General features: G+C 43.9%; 1 protein-coding gene across 1 annotated transcript in view; it reads left to right on the forward strand.

The window, feature by feature from the left end:
* The first annotated feature begins 13509 nt into the window (after positions 1-13509).
* Positions 13510-17081, forward strand: part of SLIT3 (slit guidance ligand 3) — a 496706-nt gene continuing 493134 nt past the window's right edge. The window contains exon 1 of the mRNA XM_084884010.1: positions 13510-14163. Coding sequence (XP_084740136.1) covers positions 13535-14163 — 629 coding nt within the window. The 5' untranslated portion in view covers positions 13510-13534. The remainder of the gene's footprint in view (positions 14164-17081) is intronic.

A 17081-nucleotide genomic window follows, 5' to 3' on the forward strand; every position in this document is an offset into this window, starting at 1 on the left:
TGTGCTTAGGTGAATGTGAGTTTAAATTTACCCTATTTGTGACATAAAAATCTCCAACTGAGAAACTGATGTTTGGGGGGGGGGGGGGGGTGTGGAAAGCAGCCCCGGACTGACTGGTGAATTTCCTGAAGCAATTTCCAGAAATGCTTTCATATGACTGACTACTATACTCATGCACACATAAATACTTACTGATGATCAATTCACAAACAAAAATTACAGGATACACAAGAAGGTAGAAGTAGTCAACCATGAGGGAGAATTAGTGACACCGCTATCTGAAAAACAAGCCTTCCAAGACCCTGATATTCTATGATTCCTAAAGAAACTAAATAATAACCAAGAAATGTCTATGCCCATCGAAGCGGGACCTCATAACATCTGCCCAGCATTGCTGCCAACAAGTGACTGCTGTGCATCTCCCTGGTCCCCCTTCCTGAATGGCTGGATGTGCTCACTGAAGTCCTGCTGGTGCTCTACCACTGTGTTGGGGAGAGGAGCAGATATTTGTCTTTCTGGTTCATAGTCCTCAAGGCAAAGGAAACCACGTCCAGATCTGATGGAGCTTGAACTGGATGGAATGACTGATTCTACACTTGTATTGCTTCCCATGGAGGGAAGGGAGGGCTTGAATGTTTTTTACAACTGGGAAGAATGGGGCAAAGGGTTATGTATGATTAAACAGCTGAAAGGTTTACTGCTCACCAAATATCCCTGTGTTGCCCCGGTTATAGTTAGGGTCATGTGACTTATTTCTGAACAATGGACTGTAAGTGGAAGTTGACATAGGTCACTTCTAGACTGAAGCACAGAAAAGAAGGCATGAGATCTCCTACTCTTCCTTTTTTATTCCTCAATGACAGTGGCAGCTGCATTTTGAGGCAGTTTAGCCACTGCATAGAAACAGCTGGATTGCTGGAGCACTGCTTTGAAGGCAGCTTCAGACTTTGCATGAGAAAAATAAACTCTTATGTGTTAAGTCAAAAGTCTTCTTGCATATTTTTCACACACACACACACACACACACACACACACACACAGCTCATTGAAAAGAAGGTTGCATACAAAAAAATAAAGCTACGTAGAGAAGCAATCCACTGTGAGATCAGCTGACATAACAAAATGGGAACTACTGCTCCACAAGTCTGAAATAATGGAACTATATGATAAAGACTATATTAAAAAGTACCTCTTGAATATTTGAAGTAATATTTACGGAAATGTAGAATACTACTTTTGAAATTTGGGGGAAAAACTACTTGTAAATGAAATTGGCAGATCTTTTAAAAATTAAAAGCTTTGCATTTCAAATTTAAAAATCAATAGAACACATGCACATATATGTTTCCTTATTTTATGACAGAAGTGAAACTGAATGCAGTAGGAGCTGAAGTGTTTGTGCAACAAATTAATTTTTTATCAATTGGATAGAAATATGAGAAAATTGAATTTTGATTTATATCTCACATCATATAATGTAGTGTACATCTAAATATAAAAAAAGATATGGTTTCTAAATGAAAACATGGAAAATATCTTTAAGCAATATTTTTAAATAGAATAACCATAAAATAGTAACACTGAAAAACAGTTTTAGAATTAAGTACCTCGATTTGTCAAAAGGCCCCACCATGAAAGTGAAAAGGCAAGCCACAGAGTGGGAGAAAATATTTACAGTACATATATTTGACAAGGATTGCTACCCATAATATCCAAGGAACTCCAATAGATTAATGATAAAGAGAAAAACCCAATAGAAAAAATGGGCAAAAGATTCAAGTCAGTACTTCAAAAAAGAAGCTTTCCAAAATCCAGTTAACACATCATTAGTCATTGGGGAAATAGAAATTAAAATGTCAGTGAGATTACCAGTATAACACCAACAAAATAAAGTGAAAAAATAAGCCTTGGTAAAGATCAAGCAATTGGAATTCTACTCCACTGTTTTAGAGTCTAAATTAGTACAGACACTTTGGAAAAGTGTTACACAGTGAAACAAAGCTGACACATGCACATCCTTTGTGGTACGCAGAGTAACGGCTCCCTAAGGATGTCCATTTCCTAATCTTCAGAATCTGTGAATGTGTTGGTTACTTGGCAAAGAAAATTAAGTTTGCAGATAAAATTAAGATTGCAAATCACCTGACCTTAAAAAAAGATTTGCCGGGGTGTGCCCAATGTAATCACAGGGGTCCTTTCATGTGGAAAAAGGAGTCAGAAGTGAGAACAGGAGAGTAAGATTCGGATAAACGTTACTTAAAAAAGGCAGGGATGAGCCAAGGAGAGAAGGTGACCTTCTGGAAGCTGGAAAGGGATTATCTTCTAGAACATCCAGAAAGCAATACAGCCTTTCCAACACCTTGATCTGAGCCCAGTGAGATTCATGTTGGACTTCCCACCTGTAAGTGAAGAAATTTTTGTTGTCTTAAACCTCTAACTTTATGAGTTTGTCACTTATCTTTTTATTTTCTTTAAAGTATTTTTAAATGACAGATTTTTTTTTCAAATTTTGATTAAGTTCAACTTTTCAGTTGTCTTCTGTATTTGCCTATGCTTGATAGAGCTTATCTCAGTCTTTGTCTAACCCCAGTTCAAAATAATTTTCTTCTCATCTTCTCCAAGATTTTATGGACCAATTCAGGTTAATTTTGTTTAGAGTGCAGGAAAAGGGTTAATGTTATTTACTTACTTAACATATAGATAGCCAATTGTTCTAGCACTCATTGGTGAAAACATTATCTTTTATTTATTGAAATACCTTGGCACTGTGGTAGAAAAAAAAAAAATATATATATATATATATATATATATATATATATATATATATATATATTTCTGAATTCTTGATTCTATTCCCTTGATCTATGTGTCTTTCTTTTTACAAATACTACACTGTTTTGATTGCTGTGTCTTTATAGTATTTTTTAATCCTTACCTAAGAATATTTTTCCATTGATATTTATTTATTTAAAATTTATTTTCTTTATTGATTAAGGTATTACATATATGTCCTTATCCTCCCACACCCCCCCACCTCCCCATGCTTTCACACTCCTAGTGTCTGTGTCCACTGGTTATGCTTATATGCATGCATATAAGTCCTTTGGTTGATCTTTCCCCCTTTCCCCCCACCCTCCCCTGCCTTCCCTCTGAGGTTTGATCCATTCTAAATATCAGATGATCTCATGAATTTGTGGAATATAATGAACATCATAAACTGATGAACAAAAACAGATCCAGAGACAGAGAAGCATCAATCAGTCCATTGATTTTTAGAGAGAGTGGAAGTGAGAGGGAAAGACAGAGAGAAATATCAATGTGTGTGAGAGAAACACATTGATTGGTTGCCTCCTGCACGGCCCCGACCAGAGCCAGAGCTAAAGAGGAGCCTGCAACCTAGGTATTGCCCTTGACCAGAATCGAATATATAATCCTTTTCTATATAATCCTTTGAATTCCCCTGTCAATTTCTACAAAAAAACAAAACTTAAGGGAATAAAAAATCTGATGAACAGTATTAACTGGTGAATGTAATAGAATCATGGGCATAGAAAGGGAGTAGACTGACAATTCTTGGGGAAAAGGGGAGTGGGGGTGTGGGAAGAGACTGGACAAAAAAGCATACACCTATGGATGAGGACAGTGTGGGGGAGGTAAGGGCAGAGGGTGGTGTAGGAACCTGGTGGAGCGGAGCTTGGGGGGGGGGGCAGAGGAACAATTATAATAATCTGAGCAATAAAGATGTATTACATTTAAAAATAAAATCTGTATGTCTTTTTACTTTTCTCATATTACTACATTGGCTAGGACTTCTAGTATAGCGTTGAAAATGAAAGGTGAAATCAGACATCCTTGCCTTGTTCCTGATTTTAGGAGGAAAGCATTCAATCTTTTATCATTTATTAACTGTAATTTTTGGTAGATGTCCTTTATCAAGGTGAAGAAGTTCCCTTTTTCATAGTTTAATGAGAATTTATATCAAAAATACATGTGAAAATTTGCCAAATGCTTTTTCTGTATCTACCTAGAAGATCATAGGCTTTTTCCTTTTTATTCTGTTAATGTAGTAAATGACATGGAATAATTTTTAGGTATTAAACCAACTTTTCATACCTGGTATAAATTATACTTTATAATAATATATTACCATTTTTGTTTATTACTGAATTTCATTTTCTTATATTTTGTAAAGATTTTTAAAATTTAGGAAGGATGTAGATATATAATTTATATTTTTAAATAATGTCTTTGTCCCAGTAATCCCACTTCTAGGACTATATCTCAAGAAACCAGAAACACCAATCAGAAAGGATATATGCACCCCTACGTTCATAGCAGCAGAATTTACAATAGCTAAGACTTGGAAACAATCTAAGTGCCTGTCAGCAGATGAGTAGATTAAAAAACTGTGGTATATCTACACAATGGAATACTATGCCACTATAAAAAGAAGGAACTTTTACCATTTGCAACAACATGGATGGAACTGGAGAGCATTATGCTAAGTGAAATAAGCCAGTCGGAGAAAGGTAAATATAACATCATCTCACTCATATGTGTGATATAATGATCAATATAATTTGATGAATAAGAGTAGATTGATTTAGAGACAAATGGTAGGGGAGGAAACGGGAGGGGGCTAGAGAGCAACCAAAGAACTTTTATGCATACATATTAGCATAACCAATGGACACGGATGCTGGGGTGGTGGGGGCTTGCCCAGGGTGGGAATGGCCTGATTTGGGGGGAGGGGGTCAATTGGGGAAAAGGAGACATATGTAAAACTTTAGACAATAAAAAAAGGGGAAAAATAATGTTTTTGGTTTTGGTATCAGAGTAATTCTGACCTAATTGTGAGTTAGAAAGTGTTCTCTCTTTTTCTATTTTATGGCTGTGTAAAATTGGTCATATTTCCCAGGGAAACCATCTAACCTGGGTTCTCTTCATAGGAAGGTTTTTAAAGTATGGATTCAGTTTTTAATAGGGCTAACTTGACTATTTATTTATTGAGTGAGCTTTTGTAATTGTTGTCTTCCAAGGAATTTGTCTTTGTGATCTATATTCTATCTAATAAAAGAGTAATATGCAAATTGACTGTCACTCCAGCATACAAGATGGCTGCCCCTATGTGGTCAAAGATGGCTGCCCCGATGTGGACACAAGATAGCCACCACAAGATGGTCAGCAGGGGAGGGTAGTTGGGAGGGACCAGGCCTGAAAGGGAGGGCAGATGGGGGTGATCAAGGCTATAGGGAAAGGCAGTTAGGGGTGGCCAGGCCTGCAGAGGAGGAAAGTTTGGGGTGACTGGGCCTGCAGGGAAGAACAATGGGTGGGGGGAACCCAGGCCTGCAGGGGAGAGCAGTTGGGGGCAATCAGGCTGGCAGGGGAGCAGTTAGGCATCAATTAGGCTGGCAGGGCAATGGTTAGGGGGTGATCAGGCTGGCAGGCAGAAGTGGTTAGGGGCAATCAGGAAGGCAGGCAGGCAGGCAAGCATTTGGGAGCCAGCAGTCCTAGATTGTGAGAGGGCATCTAACTGCTCGTTTAGGCCAGATCCTAAAGAGGCTGTCAGAAACCCCTTGAGGGGTCCCAGATTGGAGAGGGTGCAGGATGGGCTGAGGGACATAACACCATGCATGAATTTCGTGCACCAGGCCTCTAGTTATCAAATAAAGCTTTTGTTAATAGCCTATTATTATTATTTTAATATTAGTTGGCTATATAGAAATATTCCCTATTTCATATCTAATATTGATAATTTATATCTTTTCTCTTTTTATTTTTTAATATGTTTTATTGATTTCAGAGAGAAAAGGAAAAGAAAAGGGAGATTGAAATATCAATGATGAGAGAGAATCATTGATGGGCTGCCTCCTGCATTCCCCACACTGGGGATCGAGTCCACACCAGGCATGTGCCCTTGACTGGAATCAAACCTGGGACTCTTCAATCCACAGGCTGACACTCTATCCACTGAGGCAAACCAGCTACGGCTGTCTTCTCTCTTTTTAAATAAATATTATTTTTAAAGTATTTTTTTTATTTTATTTATCTTCTCAAATAAACAATTTTGATTTCATTGGTTTTTCTCCATTGCATTCCTGTTTCAATTTTAGTGATTTCTGCTCTTTATTTAATAATTTCCTTCCTTTTATTTACTTTGGGTTTGACATGTTCTTCTTTATCTAGTTTTTAAAAGTGGAATCTTAGGTTATTGATTTTCAACCTTCATTCTTTGGTAATATAAGTATTTAGTGACAAAATGTTCCCTCTAAACACTGCTTCATTCCATTAATGTTCATAATTTGTTTTTCAGATTAGTTTACAGTACTTCAAAATATTTTTAAATTTCTCTTTGTTATTTTTTCTTTCACCATGGTTTATTTATAAAAATGATGTTTGATTTTCAACATTTTAAATGATTTTCTACATATCCCTGTGTTTTTTATTCCTAGTTTAATTCTATTATGGCCAAATAAATATTTTAATATAATTAAAATCCTTTTAAAATTATTGTATCTTGCTTTACAGTCCAAACTAGAGTTTATCTTGTTGAATATTTCAAGAGGACTCGAAAATAATTTGTATTCTGCCATGTTGGCTGGAGAGTTCTCTCAATATCAATTAGGCTTATTTGATTGTTAGTGTTATTCAAGTGTCTAATATATCCTTAGTGATTTGTTTTCTGCCTGTTCTAGCAATTACTGAGATAAGAGTGTGGATACTTCAAACTATAACTGTGAGTGGTCTAGTTCTTCATTTAGTTCTACTAGGTTTTGTTTTCATGTATTTTGAAGCTCTGTTGTTGGCTGCATTCATATTTAGGATTTTTCTGTCTTCTTGGAGAATTGACTCCTTTATAATTATAAAATGTCTCTTATTTTATCCAGAGAAATAATGCATATTTTTAATCTACTCTAATGTTATTATATCCACTCTAACTTTCTTTGACTAGTGTTTTCTTGCTATATTCTTTTTCCATCATTTTACGTTTATCCTCTTTGTGTCTTTTTGTTTAAAGTGGAATTTCTATAGCTATCATCTAGTTGGTTATTACTTTTTTAAATATTGTATGACAAATTTCTGGCTTTAATTTGAAACATTTTAAAGCTCTGAAAAAAATGTGATGCTACCTGTACAGATAGCTTTAATACAAATTTCCTAATTAGTTTACCAGCCCCCTTGTATACAAAAACCCCTGGAACTGCAATAGAATTTATGTTGGTTCAGATTAATCCAAGAGTTTAGGTTTCTCTTCATACACAAATCAAAGCAGTAATGTCACTCATTGTAACATTTCACATAGATTGGGGTCAATAAAACAGTGAAGGAGAAATAATTCTCACCTTCCCAGGAGGTATCCCTCATGTTCTAGAATTCACCCATAGTGCCCCTCCCCACCACCTTCTTTATGTTCCTCCATCTAGCCCACTTGTACTGTAGGATCTGTGCTTATGCTGCTTTGTTTCTTGGATTGGTGACCTACTGATTCCACCCCTTATTATATCATTGCTAGCTTCTTATCTTTTAAGTTTTTTCCCCTGACCACTTTTTTGAAACTTTGCCAGACACAATTAGTCTTTATCACATCACCTGGTTAATTCCCTTCCCAAAACTTTTAAATTAGTAATTATATATTTACTTTCTTGTTTAATTATTATATATCAGCTGCCCATACTCAAGTCCAAAGTAATCATTTACTTTGTCTCATGTGTCATATATAACATAACCTGTACCTAGGAAGTAAATATATGTTGAATGAATAAATAAGAAATAAATTAAGGGAAGATAATGAGGGTTACTGATTAAAAGCATTTTCTCAACCAATAGGAAGAGGTATTATTTGGGGGAAGGGAGATTTTCCTATTGTTTCTGAAATCATACCACATAGAATAGTAGCTTTTCACAAGGTTGGTCCTTTGTGATTTGGGAAAACATAATTGCCAAGATTACACTGATATGTCAGCCTGGCTAATGGCTATAATAAACAAACCTCAAATCTCAATGGTGAGTTTAAGTTTGGCCACTGCCTTCTATGTGTTGATTCAAGAATGCTAGTGTCTTTCTGTCTGTGGCATTGCCGTTATCTCAAGGCAGTTTCTGATCCTGCACTGGATGCTCTCTATCTGTCCAGCCAAAATAAGAAAGGCTTGCCTGATTATGTAAGACCAAGTCTGAAAGTGGCATGCATCACTTCTGCACATACTTCATTGGTCAAAATGAGGCACATGGCCCCAACCTAATTGCAAGGGCCTCTGGGAAATGTAGTCTTTCTGTGTATCCAGGAAGAAGAAATTGGATCTGTGAGCATTCAGCCAACTTTGGCCACAGTAGGGGACTTCTTCATTTGGTTGTTGTGAGGATTAAAGAATTACTGTATGTAAAACACTCAGAACATGCCCAAGCACATCAGGGGCATCCATGGAGTTGCAAGAGGAATTTTCTGAGTTTACACTAATCATTGCTTGCTAAACAAGTCTGGCATTCTGAAGTTTCTGTCAAGCCTAACAGCTGGCTAGAGAGTTTTGTGAACCCCAGTGCCAAAGAGGACAGCCAAGAATGCAGATGCCACCACCAAATCTGAGAATGTGTGGCACATCCTCACACTTTGTTTAATCTAGTTCCCTAGGTGGAGTGAGTTTTATGAACAGGTGTTCTGGTTAATTAGGTGATTAATATTTCTCAAATTAGAGAGCCATTTCCCCAGTGATAGTTCTTGCTTTGCTCAAATATGAGACAAATCTTCATTGCATAATTTGGAGAAGGCCATGACTGCACTTACCTGTCTGCCAGGCCTCTCAGATCACCACTCTGGCACTGAGGACCAGGAGCCTGACTCCACATTTGGCAAGATCATATAAAAATAAGAAAGTTCTGAACCACACTTACATGGTTGGAGTGAATACCAAATAGTGCTTAGCCACTATAGGTGGATCTGGATTTTGGAAAGTTCTGTGGCTCTATCTTCTTCCCTAGGGTCGGTTATATAGGTATTTTAATTCCTCAAATATTTATCTAGTCAGAGTAGATCCTGTCCCTTGGGGAGGCTCAATAGTTTAACTGGCGATTTGCCTTTATTATTTCCTTCATCTCAAGGGAGAAAGAAAGAAACAATTTGCATTTTTAAAAATTGCCTCCCAGGTACAATTAATGGTACCTTTCCCTTAATCCTGATCTCCAGAAATGACCTAAAAATTCATGTACATGAGTTATTCTCTCTCCAGGATGATTTAATAGAGATCACAGTTCTAATCCCAAATTGGAGTTTTCATGGATTCTCCCTCCACTCCCTCCCTGTTCACCTGCTCCTCCAAGATCTGCCTTAGTGGCTCCATGAAGTAATGTACCAGTTTCAGGGTCCCGAATTGGAAAGAGATGGCATAACTGAAAGGAGTAAATGAAGAAAGTTAGTAAAGGGACTATTTAGAAAAGTGAGACAGGATTAAGGAATCAATAAGGCATGGGTTACTACCCCAGGTTAGCAACAGTGGGAAGCTGTGCCTTCTCCTACCCTCTCCAGAGATTAGGGGGTGGGAATGGTAGCTGGAGGGCATGAACTATGACCTTCAGTAGAGGAAGTAAAGCACTGTCAAACTGCTGTCCTTGTGGGGGAAGCCTCAGCCTCTTCTCCAGCTCTCTAAGCTGGTTCCCCACATGGCCAGGCCCAAGCGAGGGCAGGAGATGCAGCCCATAGAGGTCAGCCTCCTGGGGAATAAACAGGGTGACAGTGAGCAGAGAGTGACCTGGACAATCTACCAGAGAATGACCAGCACAAATGGAAACTGTCAATGGGGTGGGAGCAAACAATCAGAAAGGAGGGGGGGGGTATAATTTTCAACCCCCATCCCAGAAATTCTGGAAGAATGTAATCTCCTCTTCCTCCTCCAAAAGATCAAATAACACTCATCAAAGTAAAACTGCAACAAGAGAATGTCAAATACGCTAGCTGAGTAGGAAGATTATTCATTCACATATTTGTTCATTTATTCACTCATCAATCATCATAGATTTATTTGTACCTCTAGGTATCAGACATGCAAACATGGATTAGACATCTCTGTATGCATGAAGTGTTTATAATAAAATGGTAGAGTGAATGGACTTGATGAGCCACTGCCCTTGAGGATTCGAGAGCCTGGACCAGTGAGATTTTCTGGAGAAATGGCCAGCTAAACTGAGTGTGGGCTGGCCAGATAGGAAAGAGCAGAGAAGGATGATCCAGGAGAGATGCTGAGGGGTGTCAGAGACGGATGGGAGATATGGTGGTACAGGCAAAAATCTACTTCCAAGCTCAGGATTACATTGTCCAGGTTTACATTTTAGAAAAAAAAATCCTTTGATCATTAGAGTAAGGATGGGTTGGTGGGACAAAGTTAGAGAACGGATGTGGGTGCCATGTGAGCAAAGGCTAGGCATGCAGGAGGCCCGCAATGCAGAGGGACAAACTATAGAGACAATGATGGGGAGAACTGACAGGGCTCGGGAACTGCATGGCTGTGGTGTGAGACAGAGGAAAGGTGCTTTGGTGCTGTTTTGTGTTTCACCCCCCTGCTTTGTTAGCTGACAGCTCCCCAGTTTTCCTTTGAGAGCACTGTTCCTACCTGCCAGCTAAGTGTAGTTTCCGTGAAGACTGTCACTCATAGGTTCTCATCTTCTCTGGCGAAGACAGCGATCATGTGGCCTAAGTTGGGCCACTCGGTCTTTCCCTCCTGGGAATTTGGAAATCTTGGGCCTGACACCTAGATCTTACCTTGGTTCTTATCTTTTCAAAGCGTCCTTCATTTTTCCCCTGATAAATTTTGAATGCCTCCTAAAGGCCTTTTTAACTTCAAGTAGTTATTGTCTGGCCTATGAAGGATGGTGCTTTTTACCCAGGCACAGAAAACAGGTAGAGGAGTTTGAAGAGGGTTATCTCGAGGGAATGAGTGGGCAATTTGTTTTGAGAAACCTAGGGGGGGAAAGAGAAAAATCTGAAAATTGGTTCTGGAGGCTTCTGGGGGAAAAAATCACATCACAGAGTCTAAAGACATCTTTGACACTTAGTCATTAAAAAAAAAAAAAAAAAAATCTGACCCAGCAGCCTCACTTTCCAAGGATTTACCCAGATTTCTCCCCTCTCTGAGACTCAGTTTCCATATTAGATTGGAATGATATTGAGGGTTCTCTAAATAGTCCAAAGAATTTAAGTTTATATGTAAAGGGGTCAGCTATCCTGGAAAACAGGGTTAAACAATCTCCTTACCACAGTACTTCATGGGGGTCTTAAATTCACTCACCTGTGATGCAAATCTCTGAGACAGGTGCAAGTGAGCAGCACTTCTCATTCTATTTTTTGCCCTAGGATACGACCCTCACCCCATAATGAACTCATGAAGAAACACACAGAACTAGTAGTTGTCAGAATGCACTTGCAGAAACGCTGGGTTAGGTGAATTCTGAGGTTGTTCCAGCTCAAACAGTCCCTGATCCTGTGGGGCCAGCATCCTGTATATTTCCTGTTTCTTACACTTGCCTCTTCCTTGGGGATGACTGACCCCTGCACTCCGTTCTCCCAGGGAAAAGCATGTCTCCATGCCTATGAGGTCACCTAAAGGTATAGTAGCTCATGAAACTCCCAGCAGTTTAAATGAAAACACAGCTTCCCCCTCCCCGCTGTGCTCAGAGCACAGACCCAGCTCAGCCTGAAGGGATTCAGAACATGCTCTAGTGTGCATTGGGGAAAACAAAGAAAACCCTGCTCTTGTCTGCTCCAGACTGTCTGTCTGAGATGCTTGTGCGCCCTTGGGCCTTTGCCCAGCTCTCTCGTCTGCCTCAGACCTGGTACTAAATTGGTTCAAGGTTTGGAGGAAAGCTTCAGAGGAAAGGATGGTTAGAGTTCTTAAATGCTGAAGTCACCCCAAGGACCCAGAGACCCAAAGACCTCTATGGCCACCAGAGGGCGATCACAACAGCATCTGCAGGGAAAGCTGTTCCCAAGAATAACAGCTGTAAATTGCACCTAATGTGTTTATGAATGATGGAGGCTGAAGTGTGCATGTGTGTATATGTGTGTGCACGTACGTACAATTAGGTGCCTGGAACTAAGGCTTTGAAAATCTGCTAAGTACAATAAAATAAAATCTGCACCTCCGCTATATATTCACAAGATGTGGTCACATAATTGAAAGTTTCCTTTAGGAAAATGAGGCAGAAGGAGTCAGAATGGCATTTCTATGGAAGAAAAGGAAAGAGTTCCCAGTGGCGTAGTTTTCGTTGTTAGTACATGGGATACTGTGTTTGTGTTCTGGGAATGCATGTGCCTGTGTGTGTGTGACTGAGTATGAGTGTGAGCCTGAGTGTTTGTAAGCGTGCGCACGTGTGTGTGTGTGTGTGTGTGTGTGTGTGTGTGTGTGTGTGAATGTGTGGGTGAGCAGGGCTCATTCAGACTTTTCCAGTGAGAGTAGACCCCGAGGAAGTCTGGGCAACACTTCCTCCAGTTCCTGCTCTCTGCCTGCAAACAAACAAACAAAATCATTCCTGCGAGTATTTATGGAGCCTCTAGCACACGAGCTCCTCCCCACAGGCATCTGGAAAAGCTCAGACCTGGCCAATTCAGAGCAGGCACTGGAGTGGGGAGGCGCTGGGGGCAGAGGCGCTGCCTCCTCGGTGAAGGGCTGTTTTGCAAAAACACTTTCTCTTCTTTGAGGCCCCACACTAGCCAGTGAGGTGGGCACAGGGCTGTGGGCCCCTGTCTTCGGAGAAAGGAAGCCCCGGATGTGGCATGGTTGGCCCAGGGTCACCTTGCAGAGGTACAAGGACTATGGAGGCAGCATCACTGCTCTTTGGAGCACTGCAGGCACTGGGTCCGGGCAAAGCAGGGCTGGCACAGGGGTGGGTAGGGCTTGTCACCAGCGACCTGAACAACACGGACAGCCATGTTCTGTGACATGTGTGGCTGGCTACGGAGTGCAATCGTGTCACTACAGTAGGTCCTTTAGGAATAAGTTGTGGATCTTCGTCAAGATTAGGGGGGATCTTAGAGGGTCTTTGCCGATGTGGTAGCGATGCAGCTTTGATGGGCAGTGATGTAAAAACGTGGGTGAATTAGAGAGTGCAGCGGTTTGGGGTTCCTAGCAGCTGTGTGACCTCTGGCAAGTCACATCACTACTCTGAGCTTTTTTTTTTTTTTTTTTTTTTTTTTTTTTTTTTTTTTTTTTAATCTATAAAATGGGGTACTTAAATGCCTCCTCTCCGGGACAGAGTTGGGGCGGAAAGAAAAAAATGAGCAGAGTGCCTAGCTCAGTGCCAGATGAAAGAACAAGCGCCACCAGCCTGGTGCGTCCTTGGTGAATGAGTCCCAGTTCCAAGACCCTCTCCTTCCCTCCCTTCTCCCTCCTCCTCCGCTGCCCCCTCCCTCCGGGCTTCGGTTGCTCTAGCAAAGTTCTCAACTTAGTCAACATGACGCGCGGCGCAGCCAATGGGAGGCGGAGCTGGCGCTTTTTGCGGGGGGCGGGCGGGGTGGGCCGCGGCTCCGGTGCCTGCCCTGCTCGCTCAGTGAATGGAGAGAGCCAGCGCCGGCCAGCTCCCCCGGCTGCCCCGTGCCCAGGCCGCCTTCGCCGCCGGCTCCCCGAGCCCCGCTCCCGGGCGGACCTCCTCGGGCGCGGCGCCCCCCTGCGCGGCCGCCCCAGGTCCCCGACCCGCTCGGCGCCCCGGGCGGCGGGCCAGCGGGGCCAGGGGGCGCTCGGCACCTGGGCGCTCCGAGCGATGCGCAGCGGGGCAGCGGCGGCCCCGCCGATGGAGCTGCCGCCGCCTTCCCTCTCGCCCGGCGCGCCCCGCTCCTCCTGCGCCCCGTGCGCCTGAGCGCCCCGCTCGCTCCTCCTCCGCGCCAACTCCGCCGCCCGCTCCCCGTGCGCCCCCGCGCCGCCCGGGGCTCCACGCATCTGGCCCCGCGGAGGCAGCTTACTCCTCCGGGCGCGGGCCCCTGCGCACCATGGCCCCCGGGCGGACAGGGGCCGGCGCCGCCGTGCGCGCCCGCCTGGCGCTGGCCTTGGCGCTGGCGAGTGTCCTGAGCGGGGGCCCCGCGGCCGCCTGCCCCACCAAGTGTACCTGCTCCGCCGCCAGCGTGGACTGCCACGGGCTGGGCCTCCGGGCGGTGCCCCGCGGCATCCCCCGCAACGCCGAGCGCCTGTGAGTACCCCTGCCCCGCCCCGCTCGGGCCACCCACCTGGGCTCCACGGAGAGGCCCCGGGCGCCAAAGCCTGCCTCTGCCTTTGGCCAAGCTGTGTGCAGTCTCTGCTCTCCCCCTCCTCTGGACGGGTCCTCCGCTCCCTGACAGGGGGCTGCGGCTTTGGGCAGGGCTGGGGAGAGCGATCTGGATGGGCAAAGAGCATTGCCTCTCCCGGGGGGTGAGGGCCGCAGACCCGGCCCGCTGACAGCTTCCAAGGAGAAGGCTGGCTGAAGACAGAGAAGAGAACATTTCAGCCCAGGAGGTCTTGGGGTGAGGATCAGGGATCCTAGCTTCTTAAAGAGGGGCAGAGGCGAAAGGGTGATGGGGCGTCATGCTCAGGGAGAGGAAGAGAGAGGGCCCCAGACTGTGACCCGCTTGGAGATCAGAATGGGCCAGCCGCTCTCTGGCTGCCCTTGCGAGGAAAGTTGAGAGTGTGTATGTGTGTATGAAGGTCTGACTTCCGAGGAACCAAACGAATTCAGAGAGGGTGCTCGCAACACACGCCCTGCCGCCCTGTCCGGAGTGCAGCCTCGGAGATGCCAAGCTGCAGCCCGGGTTAATGTTTTATGGCTCGCTTATAAATGCCTACCCGAAAGGGCCAGAGGAGGAGAATGGAAATGCTGACAACCCTTTAAATGAGCCCAAGCGCTATAATCTTATAAACCGCACTCAGCCTCAGGTCCTGGGCTTGGCAGCGGGAGGAGAGGCACTGGGAGAGCGGGGTGGATTGACCCTCGTTTTAACCCCAATTGTGCAACCAAATATTTACATTTCATATGTCAACGTTTTGGAAACATTTATCATTTTGATCCTCAGACCAGATTCAAAACTTGGACTCGGGGTGGGCTCTCCCTAGCGTGCAGTTTGGGGAGTCGGGAAGAGGGGGAGAAAGGGTGGAACCGGCCTGGGAACACAGCCCAGAAGTGGGTGAGAGTTTGCTCTCGTGTGGTAGACTTCCTCTGTGTCTGGCTCTCTGTCCATCCCCTTTCCCCACGTGTCTTAGGGGTAGATGCGTTCTGCCTTGTTGACTTTAGGCTGGACGAGGAGGGTGCTGAGTGTGAGATGAACTGTCCTAGAGCATGCTATTCCTGCTCATCACCCCCTGCCACCTCATTTCTAATCTTCCCCTTCATAGGTCCTTGGGTGGAGACACAATAGAACTGCCTTCCTTTTTCCTGGAGCTTTCTTGAAAGCTCCAGATGAGTTAGTGAGAAAATAACTGAGCTAATGTTTGATGAATGCTTTTCCTGCCTCAGTTCGTTTGCATGTATATCTCATTGTCTCCCTACAACAGTCTTATTAGTTACTAGAGGCCCGGTGCACGAGATTCGTGCACTGGGGTATGTGTGTGTGTGTGTGTGTGGGGGGGGGGGCAATCCCTCAGCCAGGTCTGGGAGCCCACTGCTGGCTTAGACCTGCTCCCTGTGGAGTGGGCCTAAGCTGGCAGTCGGACATCCTTAGCACTGCTGCAGAAGTGGGAGAGCCTCAGGGCTTCTGGCTGAGCTGTGCTCCCCCTGTGGGAGCACACTGACCATCAGGGAGCAGCTCCTGCCTTCAGCGTCTGCCTCCTGGTGGTCAGTGCATGTCATAGTGTCATTGCTCTGTTCAGTCAATTTGCATTATTAGCCTTTCATTATATAGAATACTGGTTATGCTCATTATTTCACTTTACAGTTAAGCCATCTTGTCATTTGCTCAAAGTCATGTAGCTAGTTAAGTGTTCAAATTCAAGCATATCTGGTTCCTAAGACCACATCTCTACTACTCTGCTGGACCTCCTTGGAACAAGAGTCAGTTTCGGTCAAAATCTATAATCAAAGGGTCCTGGGAGGGTTCTGACTGGGCTTGGGGCTTAGAATAGGCAACTGCTGCTGCTGCTTCAGATATGCGTTACCACAGCTAGCTTACGTTGACTTGAGCTCTCCTGTGGGAATCTTGAGACTACTTCTCCCCTATTTTCAAAATCGTGTTGCATTTTGGGAAACAGGGGAGAGTGGTCCATCTCCTCCTGACACATAGGATGTCTTCACAAGCGTCATAGGTGCAGGACTGCAGTGAGCACCCCGCCCCAGAGGACTCAGGCGGCTCGGGGGCTCCTGTCTGCTCTACACCTGAGAAGAGTTGGGTGGAGACTGGAGTCCTTGGCATTTCCATGGGCCCCCGCTGGAGTCATGGTCACTGGCAGGCACTGGCAGAGTAGGAGGTGCTTTGGAATACGTGAGCCTTGATTCTGGACACTGGTGCCACTTTGGGGTGCAATGAGGTGATGCGCCAAGGCTGGCTTCATTCTAGGCTCTGTCTTCCTGGGGGCAGGAGTAGCCTTTAGGAGCAAGCGAGGTCAGGATGAATGTAAGGGTTAGGAGCAGCCCGCCCATAGTCCTTCACCGCCCTTCACTCTCAGTCAACTCAGATATAATGTTTTAAGACTGCAAACTTTTGGGGAGATATTTGGCATGTCTAAGCAAAGGATTTCTTTAGAGAAATTTTCCTTCCTTCCTTCCTTCCTTCCTTCCTTCCTTCCTTCCTTCCTTCCTTTCTTCCTTCCTTTTTTTCTTCCTTCCTTTTTTCCTTCCACAAACATTACTTGAGTATCTACTGCATTCCAGTAAATGTGTATAAAAACATTGCATACACAGAAAAAAGCCTGTAATTCAACTTAAAGAATGTAAGCAAAGGAGGGGAAAGGAAACGTCCTCCAGTGAGCCCTCCGAGCTTCTCGGGGCTCAGTTTGTCATGGGGTATGTTTTGTCAGCATTGCTGTCAGATGCTTGGGATCTTCCTAAAATGCATTTTCTGATCTCACATGTTTACACTGTGCTTTATAACAAAGAAGAAGCATTTTCTCCCTTCTTCACTCCTGCTGCTCTACCTCCCAAAG

This window comes from Pipistrellus hanaki (genome assembly GCF_964339955.1).
Source record: "Pipistrellus hanaki genome assembly, chromosome: 5".
Taxonomy (NCBI): domain Eukaryota; kingdom Metazoa; phylum Chordata; class Mammalia; order Chiroptera; family Vespertilionidae; genus Pipistrellus; species Pipistrellus hanaki.